Genomic DNA, 19,149 nt, shown 5'->3' on the forward strand with positions numbered 1-19,149 from the left:
GTTCTCCTTCTCTGAGGGTCAAGAAGAACATCCAAGAGGAAAATTAAAAGCTGATGTTATGAGATTTTAAGACCAGTACAGGACATTCACTAAGAAACTACTTTTATTGTGAAGTCAGCTGATCGAATGCACCTATTTCCACATCTACACTCCATCAGCTGATTATTTCTATTTGCCTCACTTCATGAGCTTCACAACATGTACCTTGTACCGCAGAGTTTGCAACGTCACAAATGAATGGGGCCAACCTTCAGTCAGATGTGAATGTGTAATCTAACATTTTCAGAATAATGGACAAAAGGAGTGCAAATACAAATACAATTTATTGAAATCTGAACCAAAAGTTAATCAAAAATGTTTTAAATAAAAAGCACATATGGACAGAAGGTGTAAACCTATTAAATGTATAAGTAAACACATTTAGTCAAATAAAGTGACAGACTAGGCCTGATCAGGTGGTATCAGCTATGCCCAGCATGGGCTCCTCCATCAGGCCTGGTCCTCCTCGCTGAGGAAAGACCCTCAGTCCTCTCCGGCCAAACCAACAGACAGGACCATCACACGGAGGTTTCTCCCTGAAGTCTCTGCAGCTCTCGGGACACCACGCTGTCTCAATCCGTCCACACTCCACACTGAATATGAGAGGGGAAAAATGAAAATAATAAATGCTTTAGACAATAAGAAATATAAAAGTGAACTGTTGAGTTGCTCAGTTTTTTTAGATTGTCAATACTATTACTGTATAACTAATATCTCAGGTTAAGAGGCACCTTCAAATAAAGATTGGTCTTTAAATACATTTTGTCTTTTGAATTGTTTGTCTAAAGTCAAGGATCTAGAACTGGTACTTGCAGTTTTAATGGTACAGTCTGGTTATTATGCTGTTTGGAGGAGGCCTCACAGGTAAGAGCACTAACTAGCTACCATCACATGTACCTTATCTTGACTTAAATGTATTAAACGTATAATTAAAGGTGGGGTAGGTAATTTTGGAGAAACCAGCTCGAGTGCGCTAGAATTTGAAAATACACAGCCGGAAAAAATCTGCCACTTCCTTACAGAGCCCCTCCTCCAACACACACGAACGCGCACATGACCAATGAGGGCACGAGATAAGTTTGTGCCCCGATGGAAGGCTGACAGGTAGGTAGGCCATCCAGTTATTTTAGCCGGGCCGGCTAAAATGATTGGTCGTACTTTTTACAGTACTACGGCTTCCACAGATGACATTTTTTTATGGATTTTTTGTCAAAGCACTTAAGATATTTATTGCTATCGGGATGTTAAGAGCATTCCATGGAATATAACAAAAAGTGTATCTCGAGCCGGTTTCTCAAACTTACCTACCCCACCTTTAACCTGTTTCACGCCTTCCCCCCGGTACCGGGCGGATAAACGCGTCATTTGCAGGAAACAACGTCTAAGGAATCTTAATATTGAATAAAACTATGAATGTGTTATATCCATGTAACGGGAAGAAACTCAGCTAACTGATCTTTTTAATTTTTTTTTTCAAAAAAACCCCACAATGCTAGCACTCAGCCTCTGAATTAGCCTCGATCGAAAAAACGGGACCGACTAAGACACATAAACTCACTCAGAACTCCCTTATTACTTATCCTAGATGCACAACCAAACACTCGTTTTTGGTGTCCTGGAGACACTGAATCTAACGGTGCCCACCTCAACACTCAGTGATAAACATTCGCGACGCTATCAACGAAAGCGTACATCATCACATGTGGAGCTAAGAAGCTAAACACGTAAATATATCTTACCTTGGTCAAAAGTGGTCTTCAATGGCATTAAAACGATAAAAAAACGATGCTGCAGTTAATCCATAGGTTCATCCTATGTGTCTGTGCCTTCTTTGAAATTATTTCTGATAATCCATAAGCAATACAACTGCGTTTTAGTTTCCAAACTCCAGAAGGAGACATTCCTCCAGTTTAGTTTCGCTTTCCACACGCGAAGCGGCAACATTTTTTCTTTACAACCTGTCTGGGTGGGAGCCTCCTCCTTCGATTCTATTGGCTCTAACGGTCACAAGGGTATGTCAACCAACCAGATCGAGCAAGGGGGGCCAGAGATAGGTCAAATCCACCCAAATGACCCCAGATGGCCCAGTTTTTGGCTAAATCTCTCTAAAAAGGTCAAATTTCACTTGTTTTGCATCAATCTTGATACAGGGTACTTATTATATGTTGTACTTTGGATTCCTAAAGCTTTTAGTCTACTAACCCATCATCCAAGGGTAGTTTTCACTATCTGTAAAAAATAATTTTTGGACGGACACTATAATTTACAGTTTTTTACTATGTAAAATCTGAATTTTCTTTAAAATAAAAAACATTTATATTGATTCTGACACTTCTACATCCAACTCACAGGTTTATCATTACTTTGAGAAAAGATTATTAATTTAACCCTTTTAGAAGGGAAGATATGGTCATTTGTTCTGGGAATGTCATTTTCGAGCCTGAGACCTGAAAAACAGGCTCAGAGTGGAACAGGTTAAGTGATGGCAAAATATAAATAACTAATATCATGCAAACATATTCATATTTGCTTGATTCCAGTGTTGAATTTAGCACAATTGCATACAAACGTCAAGGGATTTTAAGATTCTGAAGTCTTCGTTCTAAATAGAAAATAGCATGGATTAATGGACAATTTACAAAGGCTTTAAAATCACAGCAGGAGCCCAAGACAATTATAAAACTTGTCATTATTTCAGTACAGTTCAATTGGTTTTATTTTCATAAACGGTTATCAACCGTTAGTGCCAAAGCAGTAGGCTATAATATATTAATTACTGCTGTATAGACTACAACCACTACTTGTTTAGCTAGCATAAACTCAACAAAGCTAGCGTTAGCTGGCTAACTGACGTTATTTTGCCGCTAAACTGCACGATATAAAACGGTGGTCTTCATAGCGGATTTAATCCTCAATCACAATAATAATATTCAAAGTAATACTGGGGAAGTAATGGGCAAAACTTACCGTTGATTGATGCGCCATGTCAGCGGACTGGTAGCGACACGGACCGTTAGCCCCGCAGTCATCCGGTTCGACCTGACTATGGCTGTGACTGTGTGAGTGACCCGAGCCTCGTCGTTCTGATAGCTCCACCCCTTCGCTCCAACCCCCCTCCCTCCCCCCACATCTACAGGTGAAAATTACTTTTGCGACACATTCATCGCAAGAAGTGTAGCAAAAGTCAAGGCCGCAGATTCGTCGATTTATACTGCCACAGAGCAGATTCGTGAAGTTGTAATGACTGATTTGAGAGGTTGTAATAACCAAGTTGCAGTTGTAATGGAAAATATATTTAAAAAATATATATCTTTCTGCAAGTAAACATTTCATCACTAAGTTTCTTTTTTTTCTACAAGCTACAAAACTTTTTTTTTCTTCTGTGACTTCAAATTTGGTTCACAGATACGTGGATATTTTATACAAGTGTAAATGTATGCACACAAGCTCAGATATTTTTTCTGCAAGTGCTCACATCAGGTTTTACACGCTCTAGCATTTTGCACCATATCTACCTTCATAGTGAGGGCAGTTCAGAGTCTGAAGCTGTTTACAGGAGGCCTGCTTATTGATTAACAGCTGATAAAAAGGACTTCAATATCATAAAGTAAGACGTTTTAGTTTTGATGAAGCTGAAATTCCAACTGTTACTACGTCTTGAAACAGTTTGATGAGATCAATCCAACAAAGCTGCAGGAAATATTGACTTTAGGGTTAGCGTTACGCCAGTAGAGATGACTTGTTGTTTGTACTTCATTCTGTGGATTAGGGTTAGGGTTGTAATGAATTAACATGTTGTTGTGTTTGTGCTAAGGTGATATGGATCAGTGTGAGGACAGAGAGGAGGAAGCCCCCACCTCTAAAAGCTCTGGGGAACATGACAGCCAGACCAAAGCTCAGAGGTGAGATCTCCAACTGTCCATGACTCTTCTTCATGTCACAGCTCAGCACTCATTATAAACTCAAAGCTCTGTGTGTGTTGTGTTCAAGTCCAGAGCAAACACCACATTCTGCTGGACCTGGACCTGGACCTGGACCTCGACTTAGATCTAGACTAGTACCTAGATCTGGAACAGGACCTCTAGCTGGACCAGGACCCAATTGTGTGTCCATAAAGAGTGACCAATCTATGGGTGAATGTATTTACTTCAAACGTCGACACCACTCAACTGATCAAAGGTAATAATTAACCTCCCAGTTTGATATAATTTCAACATTTAAATGCCAATATTATTTTCAGCTGACTCAACATTTTCCTGGGTTAAAAAATATCAAAATGTGCCTTTAATTTGTTTGCGACAACAAGATTCATTTTTTTTATAGTGAAAGCTCTGTGTGTAGAGATCTGCAGAGATCAGACTCTTCTGCACCCAGCTGTGTTTCCATGAAAAGCAAAATATGGGTATTGCACATTAATTGTGTGTTTCTACCTGAATTCATCATGATGGAACGACGTGTGTGTGTGTGTGTGTGTGTGTGTGTGTGTGTATGTTTGCTTCACAGAGTTCATCAGCAGAGATTTAAGGTCCCCAGTGGTCAGTCGGCCCAGCAGCATCAAACTGACCTGGACTCCATATTCATGGTGTGTAAATGTAGAAGTGCAGCTACTCCTGCTGACTCCAGCAGCCACACACTCAGTAGTGAAGCAGCATTATGATCCAGAGTCCATGCTGCAGTCTGCAGATAGTCAGGCTTTCTGTCTCACACATGATCTGATGTTGACTTCTACCAGTTAAACTCTACAATTTATTCTGTTCCAGCTGCTCCAGGAAAACATTGTCAGATTTGTGGAGGATGAGCTGAAGAAGATCCAGAAAGTCCTGAGTTTAGATTACCCAGAAAGCTTAGAGAGTCAGAGGGAGGATGAGGAGGTGTTGGACGGTGAGGATGAAGAGCAGAGGAGGAGCAGCAGAACAGCATTTCTGAACATCACACTGCATTTCCTGAGGAGCATGAAGCAGGAGGAGCTGGCTGACCGTCTGCAGAGCAGTAAGAGGATTAGACACATTAAACATGACATTGGGTTAGCATCCTATCTTTAATTTAATCTATGATTTACTCATTCCAGGAACCAGTGCTGCAGTGTGTCAGCGTAAACTTAAATCCACCCTGAAGGAGAAGTTCCAGTGTGTGTTTGAGGGCATTGCTAAAGCAGGAAACCCAACCCTTCTGAACCAGATCTACACAGAGCTCTACATCACAGAGGGGGGCTCTGCAGAGGTCAATGATGAACATGAGGTCAGACAGATTGAAACAGCATCCAGGAAACCACACAGACCAGAAACAACCATCAGACAAGAAGACCTCTTTAAAGCCTCACCTGGAAGAGATACACCAATCAGAGCAGTGATGACAAAGGGAGTGGCTGGCATTGGGAAAACAGTATTAACACAGAAGTTCACTCTGGACTGGGCTGAAGGCAAAGCCAACCAGGACATCCTGTTCATATTTCCATTCACCTTCAGAGAGCTGAATGTGGTGAGAGAGAACAAGTACAGCTTGGTGGAACTTGTTCATCACTTCTTCTCTGAAACCAGACACGCAGGAATCTGCAGGTTTGATCAGTTCCCGGTTGTGTTCATCTTTGACGGTCTGGATGAGTGTCGACTTCCTCTGGACTTCCTCAACACTGAGATCCTGACTGATGTCACAGAGTCCACCTCAGTGGATGTGCTGCTGACAAACCTCATCAGGGGGAAGCTGGTTCCTTCTGCTCGCCTCTGGATAACCACACGACCTGCAGCAGCCAATCAGATCCCTCCTGAATTTGTGGACATGGTGACAGAGGTCCGAGGGTTCACTGACCCACAGAAGGAGGAGTACTTCAGGAAGAGATTCAGAGATCAGGAGCAGGCCGGCACCATCATCTCCCACATCAAGACCTCAAGAAGCCTCCACATCATGTGCCACATCCCAGTCTTCTGCTGGATCTCTGCTTCAGTTCTGGAGGACATGTTGAAAACCAGAGAGGAAGGAGAGCTGCCCAAGACCCTGACTGAGATGTACATCCACTTCCTGGTGGTTCAGTCCAAAGTGAAGAATGTGAAGTATGATGGAGGAGCTGAGACAGATCCACACTGGAGTTCAGAGAGCAGGAAGATGATCAAGTCCCTGGGAAAACTTTCTTTTGAGCAGCTGCAGAAAGGCAACCTGATCTTCTATGAGTCCGACCTGACAGAGTGTGGCATCGATATCAGAGCAGCCTCAGTGTACTCAGGAGTGTTCACACAGGTCTTTAGAGAGGAGAGAGGAACGTACCAGAAGGACACGGTGTTCTGCTTCGTCCATCTGAGCGTTCAGGAGTTTCTGGCTGCTCTTCATGTCCATCTGACCTTCATCAGCTCTGGAGTCAACCTGCTGTCAGAAAAACCAACAACCTCCCGGCGACCTAAAGTGTTCCGAGCCAAATCCAATCTAACACATCTCTACCAGAGTGCTGTGGACCAGGCCTTACAGAGTTCAAATGGACACCTGGACTTGTTCCTCCGCTTCCTCCTGGGTCTTTCACTGCAGACCAATCAGATTCTCCTACGAGGTTTGCTGACACCACAGACAGGAAGTGTCTCCAACCAGGAAACAGTTGAATACATCAAGAAAAAGATCGAAGAAACTCCCTCTGCAGAGCAAAGCATCAACCTGTTCCACTGTCTGAATGAACTGAATGATCGTTCCCTAGTGAAGCAGATCCAACAGTACCTGAGTTCAGGAAGTCTCTCTAAAGTTAAACTGTCTCCTGCTCAGTGGTCAGCTCTTGTTTTCATCTTACTGTCATCAAAAGAAGATCTGGACGTGTTTGACCTGAAGAAATACTCTGCTTCAGAGAAGGCTCTTCTGAGGCTGCTGCCAGTGGTCAAAGCCTCCAGGAAAGCTCTGTAAGTGGAGATAAAAACAACAAATAACTATTCTCAGTTTTAGACAAGAGAATTAAATATTTTGCTTTGTTAATATCTGATCCTTCCCCAGGCTGAGTGGCTGCAACCTGTCAAAGAGAAGCTGTGCAGCTCTGTCCTCAGCCCTCAGCTCCCAGTCCTCTAGTCTGAGAGAGCTGGACCTGAGTAACAATGACCTGCAGGATTCAGGAGTGAAGCTGCTGTCTGCTGGACTGCAGAGTCCACACTGTGAACTGGAGACTCTCAGGTCAGAATTCTGCATTTTATTTTCAAGCAATTTAACTTTTGATTATTTGTATACAGCTTTTGGTTCATGCTAATGATGATGGTCAACTTCTGTATGATTTTTCCCGCTGAAGTGACTTTTAACCTGTTAAGCCAGAGAGACCCCGGCACCGGGGCACTGCCGCAACATCTTGCAGGAAACAGTGTCTGAGGGCATGTTCATTTAATAAAACTATGAATGTTTTATATCCATGTAACGGGAAGAAACTCATCTAACTGATCTTTTTTTTTTTTTTTCAAAAGAAAACCCACAATGCTAACACTGAGCCTCTGAATTAGCAACGAGCAAAAAATGCTAACACCTTACTGCACCGAAAATCACTCACAAAACCTTATTATTTATCTCTTCTCTACATCCATGACATCGTTTCACATCATGAGGTGATACAGAATCTTTGGACACCCACATTATCACTGAATTATACGAAATGGCGACGTTATAAGCAAAAACGGACATCAAAACATGTGACGCTAGGTAGCTAAAAATGCTAACATTTTTACCTTGGCTCTGTAATCTCTCCAAAGTGGTCTTCAATGGCATTAAAACGATAAAAACGCTGCTGAAGTTAATCCATAGGTTAATCCAATGTGTCTGTGTCCCTTTGAAATGATTTCTGATAATCCATAAGCATTAAAACTGCTTTTCCATTTCCAGATGTGAAAGCTAGAGATAGGTTCACTCTGATGCTAAATTACATGCGCGAAGCCCCCACATTTTCTATTGGCTCTAACGGTCAGAAAGAGGTGTCAACCATCAAAATCGAGCAAGGGGGGCCAGAGATATGGAAAATCCACCCAAATGACCCCAGAAGTGGTTTCGTTTTGCTAAATCTCTCTGTTCAATCTGAAGTTTCTTTAAAATAAAAAACATCTATATTGAATCTGACTTTTCTACATCCAACTCACAGGTTTATCATTACTTTGAGAAAAAAGATTATTAATTTAACCCTTTTAGAAGGGAAGATATGGTCATTTGTTCTGGGAATGTCATTTTTGAGCCTGAGACCTGAAAAACAGGCTCAGGGCTTAACAGGTTAAGAACACACTATATTCCCTGGTTTCAGTCTGTCAGGCTGTCTGGTCACAGAGGAAAGCTGTGTTTCTCTGGCTTCAGCTCTGAGCTCCAACCCCTCCCATCTGAGAGAGCTGGACCTGAGCTATAATCATCCAGGAGACTCAGGAGAGAAGCTGCTGTCTGCTGGACTGGAGGATCCACTCTGGAAACTGGACACTCTCAGGTATGGACACACAGACTGCAGGTTCCTCATATTTTTGAGGGAGTTACCCTGATTTAGGAAACAAATGGATCCCTTCAAGTTGTATTACATTACCATTCAGGGTTACGAGATCCGACTCTGACCAGGTGGCTGCTGCTGAGGGAGGGGGTGTACCCGACGGTGGCAGTGACAATCAAGCCACAATACAAAAGAAAATGGTAGATTTATTTTGGATGGTGTACACTGGGTGCAACAGGGGGTGTTGTTTGTATCCAAAGAGGAGGGGGGACAGGGCCTTATCCACCTGGCCAGCCGAACAGCCATCTTTAGAATACAGTTTTTACAAAGATATCTTACCGGCCCGGCTGATTTGGTGTGGAGAGATTTGAGCAGCTGCATTCTCAGACGCGTGAGTAACTGGGGCTGGATGCTGCTCTGTTTTTAACTGATTTCAAAATGTTTATTTTAAGTGGGCTACCTCCTTTTTATACACAGAGCTGACAAGAAAACACTTTACATGAACATTGTAAAAAGCATAAATTATAATGCACAGAAGGACAGGGCCTCCACAGTGGAGGATTTTATATAAACCTCCCCTCTAAAAACGTACTGCCGACCTCCATTGGAGAATTTTACACGGTGCTATCGCCTTCAATTATTTTATTTCTGTTATTAATCCTGCTGTTCTTAACAAATGTCCATTTTATAATTTTAGAGAGACTGTTTTCCATGTTTTTACAGATTGCAAGGGACTCACAAGTTACTATTCTCTTTTAACATTGGTATTTAGTCTCTTTTACTGAGAGCGTTTTTATCATGGGGCTGCCTAAAAAACTAAATGGAAAAGTGGCAGCTCCTAAACTTCCTCTCAGGTGAGGCCAACATGACTGTCTGGAAAAAGAGAGAGGAGAACAGAGAAGGAGGCCAAGGCCATCTGGCTGGAGTTTAATTTAATAAACAGACACTCTTAATCAACCTTGGTGCTATAAAGACATTTTATGTTCAGTTGTTAACAATGAATTGCAATTTTTATTAGATTGTTTTTATTTATTATTTTAATTAATTAAATTGTTTGCACAATGAAGCACTTTAATTGAAGTATATGTACATTTGTTAAATATGTAAAAGTGTTTTTGCAAAAGTAAAAAATAAAAGTCTTCTTCTACAGACTGAGCTCTGCTTCAGGTTGAACAGCAGCTAGGACTCATGTTGGATAGAAAATCATCCTGACTGTGTTTCTTCTTCCAGGCTGGACCATGGTGGAGAGCAGAGGTTAAGACCAGGTGTGAGGAAGTGTAAGTGTGGATCAGTCAGCTTCTCTCTAAAGACAAAGATGATGGAGGTGCTATTTATTCATTAACCTGTTTAGCCCTGAGCCTGTTTTTCAGGTCTCAGGCTCGAAAATGACATTCCCAGAACAAATGACCATATCTTCCCTTCTAAAAGGGTTAAATTAATAATCTTTTTTCTCAAAGTAATGATAAACCTGTGAGTTGGATGTAGAAGAGTCAGAATCAATATAGATGTTTTTTATTTTAAAGAAACTTCAGATTGAACATAGTAAAAAACTGTAAATTATAGTGTCCGTCCAACAATTCTTTTTTACTTATAGTGAAAACTACCCTTGGATGATGGGTTAGTAGACTAAAAGCTTTAGGAATCCAAAGTACAACATATAATAAGTACCCTGTATCAAGATTGATGCAAAACAAGTGACATTTGACCTTTATAGAGAGATTTAGTAAAAAAAAAACACTTCTGGGGTCATTTGGGTGGATTTTCCATATCTCTGGCCCCCCTTTGTCGATTTTGACGAATGAAATCTCTTTCTGACCGTTAGAGCCAATAGAATCGAAGGGGAATTTCCCCACTCACACACATGGTAAAAAAAAAATGTGGGGGCTTCGCGCATGCAGTTTTGCATCAGAGCGAACCTATCTCTAGCTCTGACATCTGGAAACGGAAAAGCAGGTTTATTGCTTATGGATTATCAGAAATCATTTCAAAGGGACACAGACACATTGGATTAACCTATGGATTAACTTCAGCAGCGTTTTTATCGTTTTAATGCCATTGAAGACCACTTTTGACCAGACTACGCCACAGGTAAGCCATGTTAGCGTTTTTAGCTACCTAGCGCCACATGTTTTGATGTCTGTTTTTGTTTATAAAGTTGCGAGTTCGTATCATAGAGTGATAATGTATGTACCCATCGATTCTGTGTCATCTCACGATCCGATCGATGGGTTGGATGTGCAGAAAGGATAAATAATAAGGTTTTATGAGTGAGTTTCGGTGCAGTAAATCTGTTAGCATTTTTCGCTCGTTGCTAATTCAGAGGCTCAGTGTTAGCATTGTGGGGGTTTTTTTGAAAAAAAAAAAAAAATTATCAGTTGGATGAGTTTCTTCCCGTTACATGGATATAAAACATTCATAGTTTATTAAATTAACATGCCCTCAGACACTGTTTCCTGCAAGATGTTGCGGGAGGGCCCCGGTACCGGGGTCTCTCGGGCTTAACAGGTTAAAACATAAATTACGTTTATAGAAATGAACAACATCAGTAGACGAACAACGAATAAAGCCTTCAGGTGAGTCTGATGATAAACTGCTGTCTGTGTCTCTCATCAGATTCCTGTGAACTCACCCTGGACTCAAACACAGCACACAGAAGACTCAAACTGTCTGCCAACAAAAGGAAGGTGACATTTTTGAGATATGAGCCATATCCTAATCATCCAGAGAGGTTTGACTCCTCCTGGCCTCAGCTGATGTGTAGAGAAGCTCTGACTGGTCGCTGTTACTGGGAGGTCGAGTGGAGAGGAGGGGTTTATATATCAGTGACTTACAGAGGAATCAGCAGGAGAGGAAACAGTGAGGACTGTGAGTTTGGAGGGAATGAGCAGTCCTGGAGTCTGGAGTGCTCTGGTGGAGGTTACTCTGTCAGGCACAATAACAGAGAAAAATGTATCTCCTCCTCCTCCTCCTCCTTCTTCTCCTCCTCCTCCTCCCCCCCCTCCTCCTCCTCTGGTATAGTAGCAGTGTATCTGGATCATGCTGCTGGCTCTCTCTCCTTCTACAGAGTCTCCCCTGTCAGACTGATCCACCTCCACACCTTCAGAACCACATTCACTGAACCTCTCTATGCTGGGGTTGGGTTTAGCTTCTATGGTTCCTCAGTGTCTCTGTGTCCTCTGTAGGAGGAGACCACTTCCTGTCCTATGGTGTAAACGTTGGTGGTGGACGAGGCTTCACTTTGGTTAACATTTGGCTCAGTGTTTGTGCTTTTTTAGTCAAGAGCGTTATTTTATTCCTCAAAATGGTGAAGTGAGGTGGTGTGAAGTATGAAATAACAAAGTTTACTTCGAGCAACATGTAGCTGCTAATGTGTTTAACGATTGTAACTGAATTTAACCTGTTAAGCCCCACGGACCCGCGGGTGGGGTCAAAAACGCAACATCTGCAAGAAACCGCGTCTGAGGGCTTCTTAACATTTAACAAACTATGAATGTGTCATACCCACCAAACGAGAAGAAACTCAGCTAACTGACGATACGAACCATTTTTACCGAAACAAAGCACAAGTCTCACAAGAAGTGTCTAAAAGAGCCCTGAGCGAAAAAATGCTAACGCACTTAGCACAGAACTCACGGTAGAAATACTTTATTATTTATTGGATCTGCACAAACAAGATATCAGATTAAAGCTGAGATTCCACAGATTCTATAAGGTATAAGTATCAACACTGTGCGACCAAAACTCGGCAGCTCAGGCAAACCCAGACAACACACAACGTAGCTTTACTGAGCCAAAACGGCAAATATGTCTTACCTTTGCTGTTTTTCTGATCAAAAGTTGTGTTCAATGGCATTAAAACGAGAAAAACACTGCTGAAGGTTAATCCAATGTGTCTGTGTCACTTTGAAATGATTACTGATAATCCATCATTCCATTTTTGTCAAAAACGGAGATTTCATATTAGCTGCTATTAGAGCTACAACCCAGCTTCCAGTTTTGGGCAAACTGCATGCGCATCCCTCTCACTCCTCAATGGAAATGTTTAGATGGATTTAGGAACTTCCCCTCGATTTCATTGGCTCTAACGGTTCAAAAGAGGTGTCAATCACCAAAATCGACCGAGGGGGGCCAGAGATATGGAAAATCCACCCAAATGACCCCAGAAGTGGGTTTTTTTCTTCTAAACTTCTGTAAAAAGGTCAAATGTCACTTGTTTTGCATCCAGGGCCGTATCCACCACTACGTAGCCTCGATTAAAGCAAACAGCAGAAGACGACATGTATCAACAAACCACCGCAGCCCGGACTTGTATCGGAGCAGCGGAGGAGTGATGAGGTATCTAGAGATCTGAGTCCAGCGGGCTGCTTGTGTTTCTGTTCCTCACAGGACATCATATGACCAGCAGATCCTGTGTGAACGCTCTACGTTAGTCAGTGGACGTCCGACAACATGCACACTAACTTATATTGCAGCTATAGGCAGGGGTGCACATAACTGGTACGCAGGTAACAATCTGAAATGCGTACCGTCACTTGTGTCACAAAGCGCATTTGCGTACCGACGTACTTGTGAAGCTTTTCCAGAAGGCGGTTAGATCACCGGACGACAGAGTCGGTCTCCGTGTGCACAGACAGGGCTGCTGTTAACGTCGGTCTGTACAGCAGCCCTGCGCTAAAACAGCTGATCACAACGTTCACACGCTCCGCGGTCACGAAGCTCTGTACTCCACAATTTGCTTACATCTTTGTTCTCTTTTGTGAATCAAACAAAACAGATTTGTATTTAAAAAATAATGCAAACAAACAAGTGAAATGAACTAAATTACTGAATTGCTTTTAATTCACTGGCAGGAGCGACAAGTGAGGAGGAGCAGAAAGTGAACAACGAGGGAGAGATTGAGAAAGAGAAAGAGTAGAGGACAGAGAGAGTAATGAACAGGAAGAAGACAGAGAGACTAAAGAAGATGGAAGAGAGGCTGCAGGTTATGGAAAGGAGAGAGACATGGAAAATGAATGTTGACGATGTTTTGTGATCATGTTAGCCTCTTCTGCATGTCCAGATCATTCATAGTAACAATCAACTGATTCTTATGCATTACACTTTCAAAAAGAATTGATGCTGCAGCCAGGGGCGGACTGGGACTACAAATCAGCCCGGGACTCTCGACCGGCCCATTTCGGTACCGCCGGCCCACCTCGGTAAATACCAACGGGGGGGGGGGGGGGGGGGGGGGGGGGTGCTAGTGAGTTATCCGACCGGCCCACCTCGTCCGACCGGCCCACTTCAGAACGTCCCGATGGCCAGTCCGCCCCTGGCTGCAGCCCAGTGACATGGTTTGAAATCAATATATTATCCATTTGTGACCCCCCACAGGACTTAAAAAGCACCCTAACTAGATCATGAAAATCCCCAAAATCACGGGGGAGTACACCCCCGAACCCCCCTAGCATGTTTGGACCTCGGTATTTAGCAAATCCTGGATACGGCCCTGTTTGCATCAACCTTGATACAGGGTACTTACTGGACTCGGACTCGAGTGCCGATTTTCGGGACTCGTGACTCGACTCGGACTCGCGCACTGATTGACGCGACTCGGACTTGGACTCGTGAATTCTCGCGCACGATGACTTGGACTCGGACTCGTGAATTTTTCCCCCCACGATGACTCGGACTCGACTTGTACATTGACGCTCCGACTTGGACTCGGACTCGAGCAAGTTTTCTCTGGAGTCTGATGTCCTCTATCCTGGCATATGTGCACCTGTGAGGCGAGTTCACGTACTGGGCCCCGCTATTCCAGTCTAAAGATGTCTAGAGACACACCCCGCATCGTGCTGTATGCTTTCACACATTCTGCTTCCACATTGGAAAAGAGCAGCGCAAAATGCTCGTTATGTGGACACAATATTGAAGAGAAGGCTCCATAACACATTACTCTAAGGATCGAGTTCAGACATATAGGCTGTCTTGAACACTATCATCAAAATTACGTCATTCTGCATATTAAGTAGCCATGTGCTTTCTGGGGATCAATCTTTATCGGTAAACCGATTTAACCGGTAAAAGTTCCTTCAAAATAAGAGTCCCGATCTTATTACTATAAAAATAAAAGTGCAAAACGAAAACTTTACCATAGGAAAATATTGGCATACAAATATAATCACTTCTCTAAAAGGTAACTCATTTGAAATATAGTTAGACATATTAAAGGTCATTTACAATAATAATAATATTAATATTAGTAATAAGCTTTATATTTGTATAGCACCTGTGACAAGAATTGTAGCCAAACTGGCTTCACAGCAGTTCAATAGACAGATTAGTATAACATGACAGGATAAAAGCAATGTAGAGGAGCAGCTACATTTCAACACATATATCCACCACGAAGATTAATACATGAAGACTTGTGACTCGGACTTGACTTGGACACTCCTTGGGTGACTCGGACTTGGACTCTGACTCGAAGAGTGGTGACTCGAGAGTGACTTGGACTCGTGAATTTGGTGACTACAACACTGAGTCATAGTAACTAGGTATGTTATTGAATTACAGTTTCCAGGGAAGAGGCTAATCGTCTCTTTGCTAATTATTAGGCTATATTTAGATTATAATAAAGTTAAAGTGGACCTATCATGCTATATTTGAATAATATAGTGTAGGACCATACCTATATAAGGCATATTTATACTTTTTTTTTTTCAAAATACCAAACAGATCATGCATTTTAGCCATGCCTCATTTTGCTCAATTTGACATTTTTTAGCTCTGTTTTTGCAAGGGCAGATTCTGTGAGAACAGCACCATCTACAGGCCTGGCATATGTACTACAGCGTCTCCAGCGCTTTCGAACGGCAATGGCCGTGGCTGTCTCCTCCTGATTGGTGGAGTTGGCCCAATAGCCGTAGCGCCACCGTCCTGACGTCAGGACAGTGTTCAAATCTGGATCAGTTTTTATCAGATCCGTTGCAGCCCCTTTTTTAGAGATTTGGGTATGGAGGAAAATAGAGAGGGTTGTGTTTTCTGACACTTGGTGAGTTCCCTGGAACACCGGGGACACATATTCATGTATAAAAGACGTACAAAAGTGCATTTTGCATGATAGGTCCCCTTTAAGTCTTTGTTAATTGGATAATTCATATCCTGCAAGACTCCTAAAGACGTCATGAGATAATGACCTTTCGACATCTGGAACATATCCAAGTTTAGGAGACCTGACAATGTTCGTGTGTTAGCTGTATGTTCAAGTGTATGTTCGTGTGTGTTTTACATGTATAAAGCACACGAGATATTTGTGCTCGTGGGAGCATTGCTGTATGATTGCTTGAGAGCAGGTAATGTTTCCCCATTGTTGTTTGTTGTTGCGCAACTAAATAATAATGATTGATTTCAACTATGTCTGTGTTTGTGTTTTATTGATTCCTCTCTGTTTCATTCTTTCCTGTTGTGAGGGTTGATTTGCCACAACATTTTGGAGGTCCCACCGAGATGCCGAATGCTGGAGGTTGCTGTGTTTCTTCTCTCGGGTCTCAACTCCCTTGGCCAGGCAGCCCTGAGACGGCTGTGGTAAAATCTCGAGGAATTGAGAAACCAGACTTGAGACTTCCACAGAAGAGATACCAACTCACAGTAATCAAAACGTATTTGGAATGAAATTACTTTTGAAGTTGTGTTGGTTAAAGAAACACAAGAAAACAAAATGCAGAGAGGTGGATTTGGGATTTGCACAGTTATGGTTGAAATCTGTTTGTTGGTTGTTTGTTCGGTTTGATGGTTGTTTGTTTTGTTTGTTGGTCTTGTTTTATGTTGATAAATGTTTATGCTGGAGAGATCACGTGTATTTGCCTCGTTGTCTGCCTGAGAAGCTTAACCTGTTAAGCCAGAGAGACCCCGGTACCGGGGCACTCCCGCAACTGATCCTTTTTATTTATTTTTCAAAAAAAAAAACACAATGCTAACGCTGAGCCTCTGAATTAGCAACGAGCGAAAAATGCTAACAGATTACTGCTCCGAAATTCACTCAGAAAACCTTATTATTTATCTTTTCTGCACATCCAACACATCGTGAGGTGACACAGAATTGATGGGTACATACATTATCACTCAAAGATACGAACTTGCGACTTTATAAACAAAAACAGACATCAAAACATGTGGCGCTAGGTAGCTAAAAACGCTAACATGGCTTACCTGTGTCGTAGTCTGGTCAAAAGTGGTCTTCAATGGCATTAAAACGATAAAAACGCTGCTGAAGTTAATCCATAGGTTAATCCAATGTGTCTGTGTCCCTTTGAAATTATTTCTGATAATCCATAAGCAATAAACCTGCTTTTCCGTTTCCAGATGTCAGAGCTAGAGTATAGGTTCGCTCTGATGCAAAACTGCATGCGCGAAGCCCCCACCTTTCTTTTGTACCATGTGTGTGAGAGGGGAGATTCCCCTTCGATTCTATTGGCTCTAACGGTCAGAAAGAGATGTCAATCACCAAAATCGACCAATGGGTTCCAGAGAAACGGTAAAACCCCCATTTCCACCCAAATCACAGTTTTTTTGCTAAACCTCTCTAAAAAGGTCAAATGTCACTTGTTTTGCATCAATCTTGATACAGGGTACTTATTATATGTTGTACTTTGGATTCCTAAAGCTTGTACTCTACTAACCCATCATCCAAGGGTAGCTTTCACTATAAGTAAAAAAGAATTTTTGGACGGACACTATAATTTACAGTTTTTTACTATGTTCAATCTGAATTTTCTTTAAAATAAAAAACATCTATATTGTTCTGACTTTTCTACATCCAACTCACAGGTTTATCATTACTTTGAGAAAAAAGATTATTAATTTAACCCTTTTAGAAGGGAAGATATGGTCATTTGTTCTGGGAATGTCATTTTCGAGCCTGAGACCTGAAAAACAGGCTCAGGGCTAAACAGGTTAAGGTTGGACTGAGGGAATATTGATCTGTTTGCTAGCCGATATACTGTACATGTTATGCTGGAGGAATCACTGTATCTGACCTTGTAGTCTTGAGTTCTGCCTGAGAAGACCCTAATGGCCTGTCGGTTCAGAGATGTATTGGCTGAGGGGATATGATTTGCTTTGCAAGCCAAGTGCACAAAAACAGGGTGGAAGGGTGCCCATGCCTGTTCCGGTTAGTCGGTAATTAAGAGATTAATAAGCCCGATCTGAGTTGAGGAAGTAAAACATATAGAATTTGCCTCGCGACTCTGTGAATTCACTAAATACAAAAGTGGAGGTTTCCATGTTTTGTCAGGCCGTAGAGACTCAGTAAAGCGCTAACATTTTGGTATACCATAGTTTTTTTATTTTAATTCTTATTTAGTCAAATAAGCGGAATCTTGAAAGAAGCCCCCCTTCTCCTGAAAAGGCTGAGAGCTCCAGCCGGGGTGTGTCTTCTTTGTCTGTGAAAGTATCTCCCCCCTTCTCCCGATTCTGGAGACGGTCTAATTATCGGCTGTGAGAGCAGCAGCCCGGAGTGTGTCCGCTTTTTTCTTTTCTCTAATGCCTGAAAGAAGGAGTGCTGAGTGTTTGTTGAATTTAAAACAAGAAGTGAAAGATCAATGAGTGATCTGAAGTTGGAGTGAATACATTGATATGAATAGATCAATGTGTGATTTGAAGTAGTAGATATATTGAAATAAATAAGAAACAATTATTTGTTGCTATTCAAACCAACCCACTCTCTTCAGTCTGCGTACAAATAACACGACTTTACACATTGGAAATGTGTGCAATAGATACGCAGAAGTCAGATTTTGTGTGCATATGATACGCTAACCATTCCCATTGAGATCTGAGGCCGAGTTTTGCGTGCATATGATACGCCCAACCCGGTATCACGGCAAGACGTGAACATGTGACGATTTACCATGCTGGGAGACGTGAAGATGTCACAATTTCGTCCCTTCAAACGTGACAGTTACACGGTATTGTTAACATGGGCCAACCAGTAGAGAAATACCCGGAAATGCCAAGCAAATGCTCTACCAAGACGGTCGGTTGTTATTGTCAATATTAATATAATAATGATTTATTTTGTAATAGTCACACTCGATTTCGACAATTTTCTTGTTGCCCCTGCTGGTCGACACCTCTTTTAGCAGAAACAAAGGCTACATTAATGTATTAAATCGATGTTAATCCATGTGTGTGGAATTAACGGACGTGACGTTATGCGATTGCGTTGCCAGGCAACAGTTTGGGTTCATGTTCATTTACAAACTCTTCAACTAGAACCGTAGTTATATTTAAAAACATTTTAGAAGGCCTCACGAAATACTTTAATGTAAATTCAAATTTAAATGTGAAGGAATGTGTGTATTGTGGTGATTGAAAATTATTCACCCACGGATCTATGGGTTGGGGTATTTTCCGCATGGACATTTTAGTTAACTGGACTTCCTGTTTCCGCCGGTCTTCGCTTCCCGGGCTTGAAGCTGTTTACATGTTGTTCTGATACTAAATAAAAGTCTAGCTTGTACCTTTGATACCCCGCCTCCGACTCCCGTCTCTCGGCACTACAGTATAACTAAATACATCCGTCATAAACAATACCAGAAACAGACGTAGGCAAGATCCTCAGCTCGGTGATTCGATGGTTTAGCCACAATGCACGTTGGGAAATGGTGCGATGTGAAATCCGAAAACATTTTTTAAAAATAAAATAATACTTTATTCCG

General features: G+C 42.0%; 1 protein-coding gene across 1 annotated transcript in view; it reads left to right on the forward strand.

Annotated features, from left to right (window-relative positions):
- Positions 1 to 3,868: 3,868 nt before the first annotated feature.
- The window catches only part of LOC117471239 (NLR family CARD domain-containing protein 3-like), a 39,751-nt gene continuing 24,470 nt past the window's right edge, over positions 3,869 to 19,149 (forward strand). The window contains exons 1-3 of the mRNA XM_034116103.1: positions 3,869 to 3,941; positions 4,030 to 4,218; positions 4,543 to 4,621. Coding sequence (XP_033971994.1) covers positions 4,169 to 4,218; positions 4,543 to 4,621 — 129 coding nt within the window. The 5' untranslated portion in view covers positions 3,869 to 3,941; positions 4,030 to 4,168. The remainder of the gene's footprint in view (positions 3,942 to 4,029; positions 4,219 to 4,542; positions 4,622 to 19,149) is intronic.

The sequence above is a fragment of the Trematomus bernacchii genome, unplaced genomic scaffold (genome assembly GCF_902827165.1).
Source record: "Trematomus bernacchii unplaced genomic scaffold, fTreBer1.1, whole genome shotgun sequence".
NCBI lineage: Eukaryota > Metazoa > Chordata > Actinopteri > Perciformes > Nototheniidae > Trematomus > Trematomus bernacchii.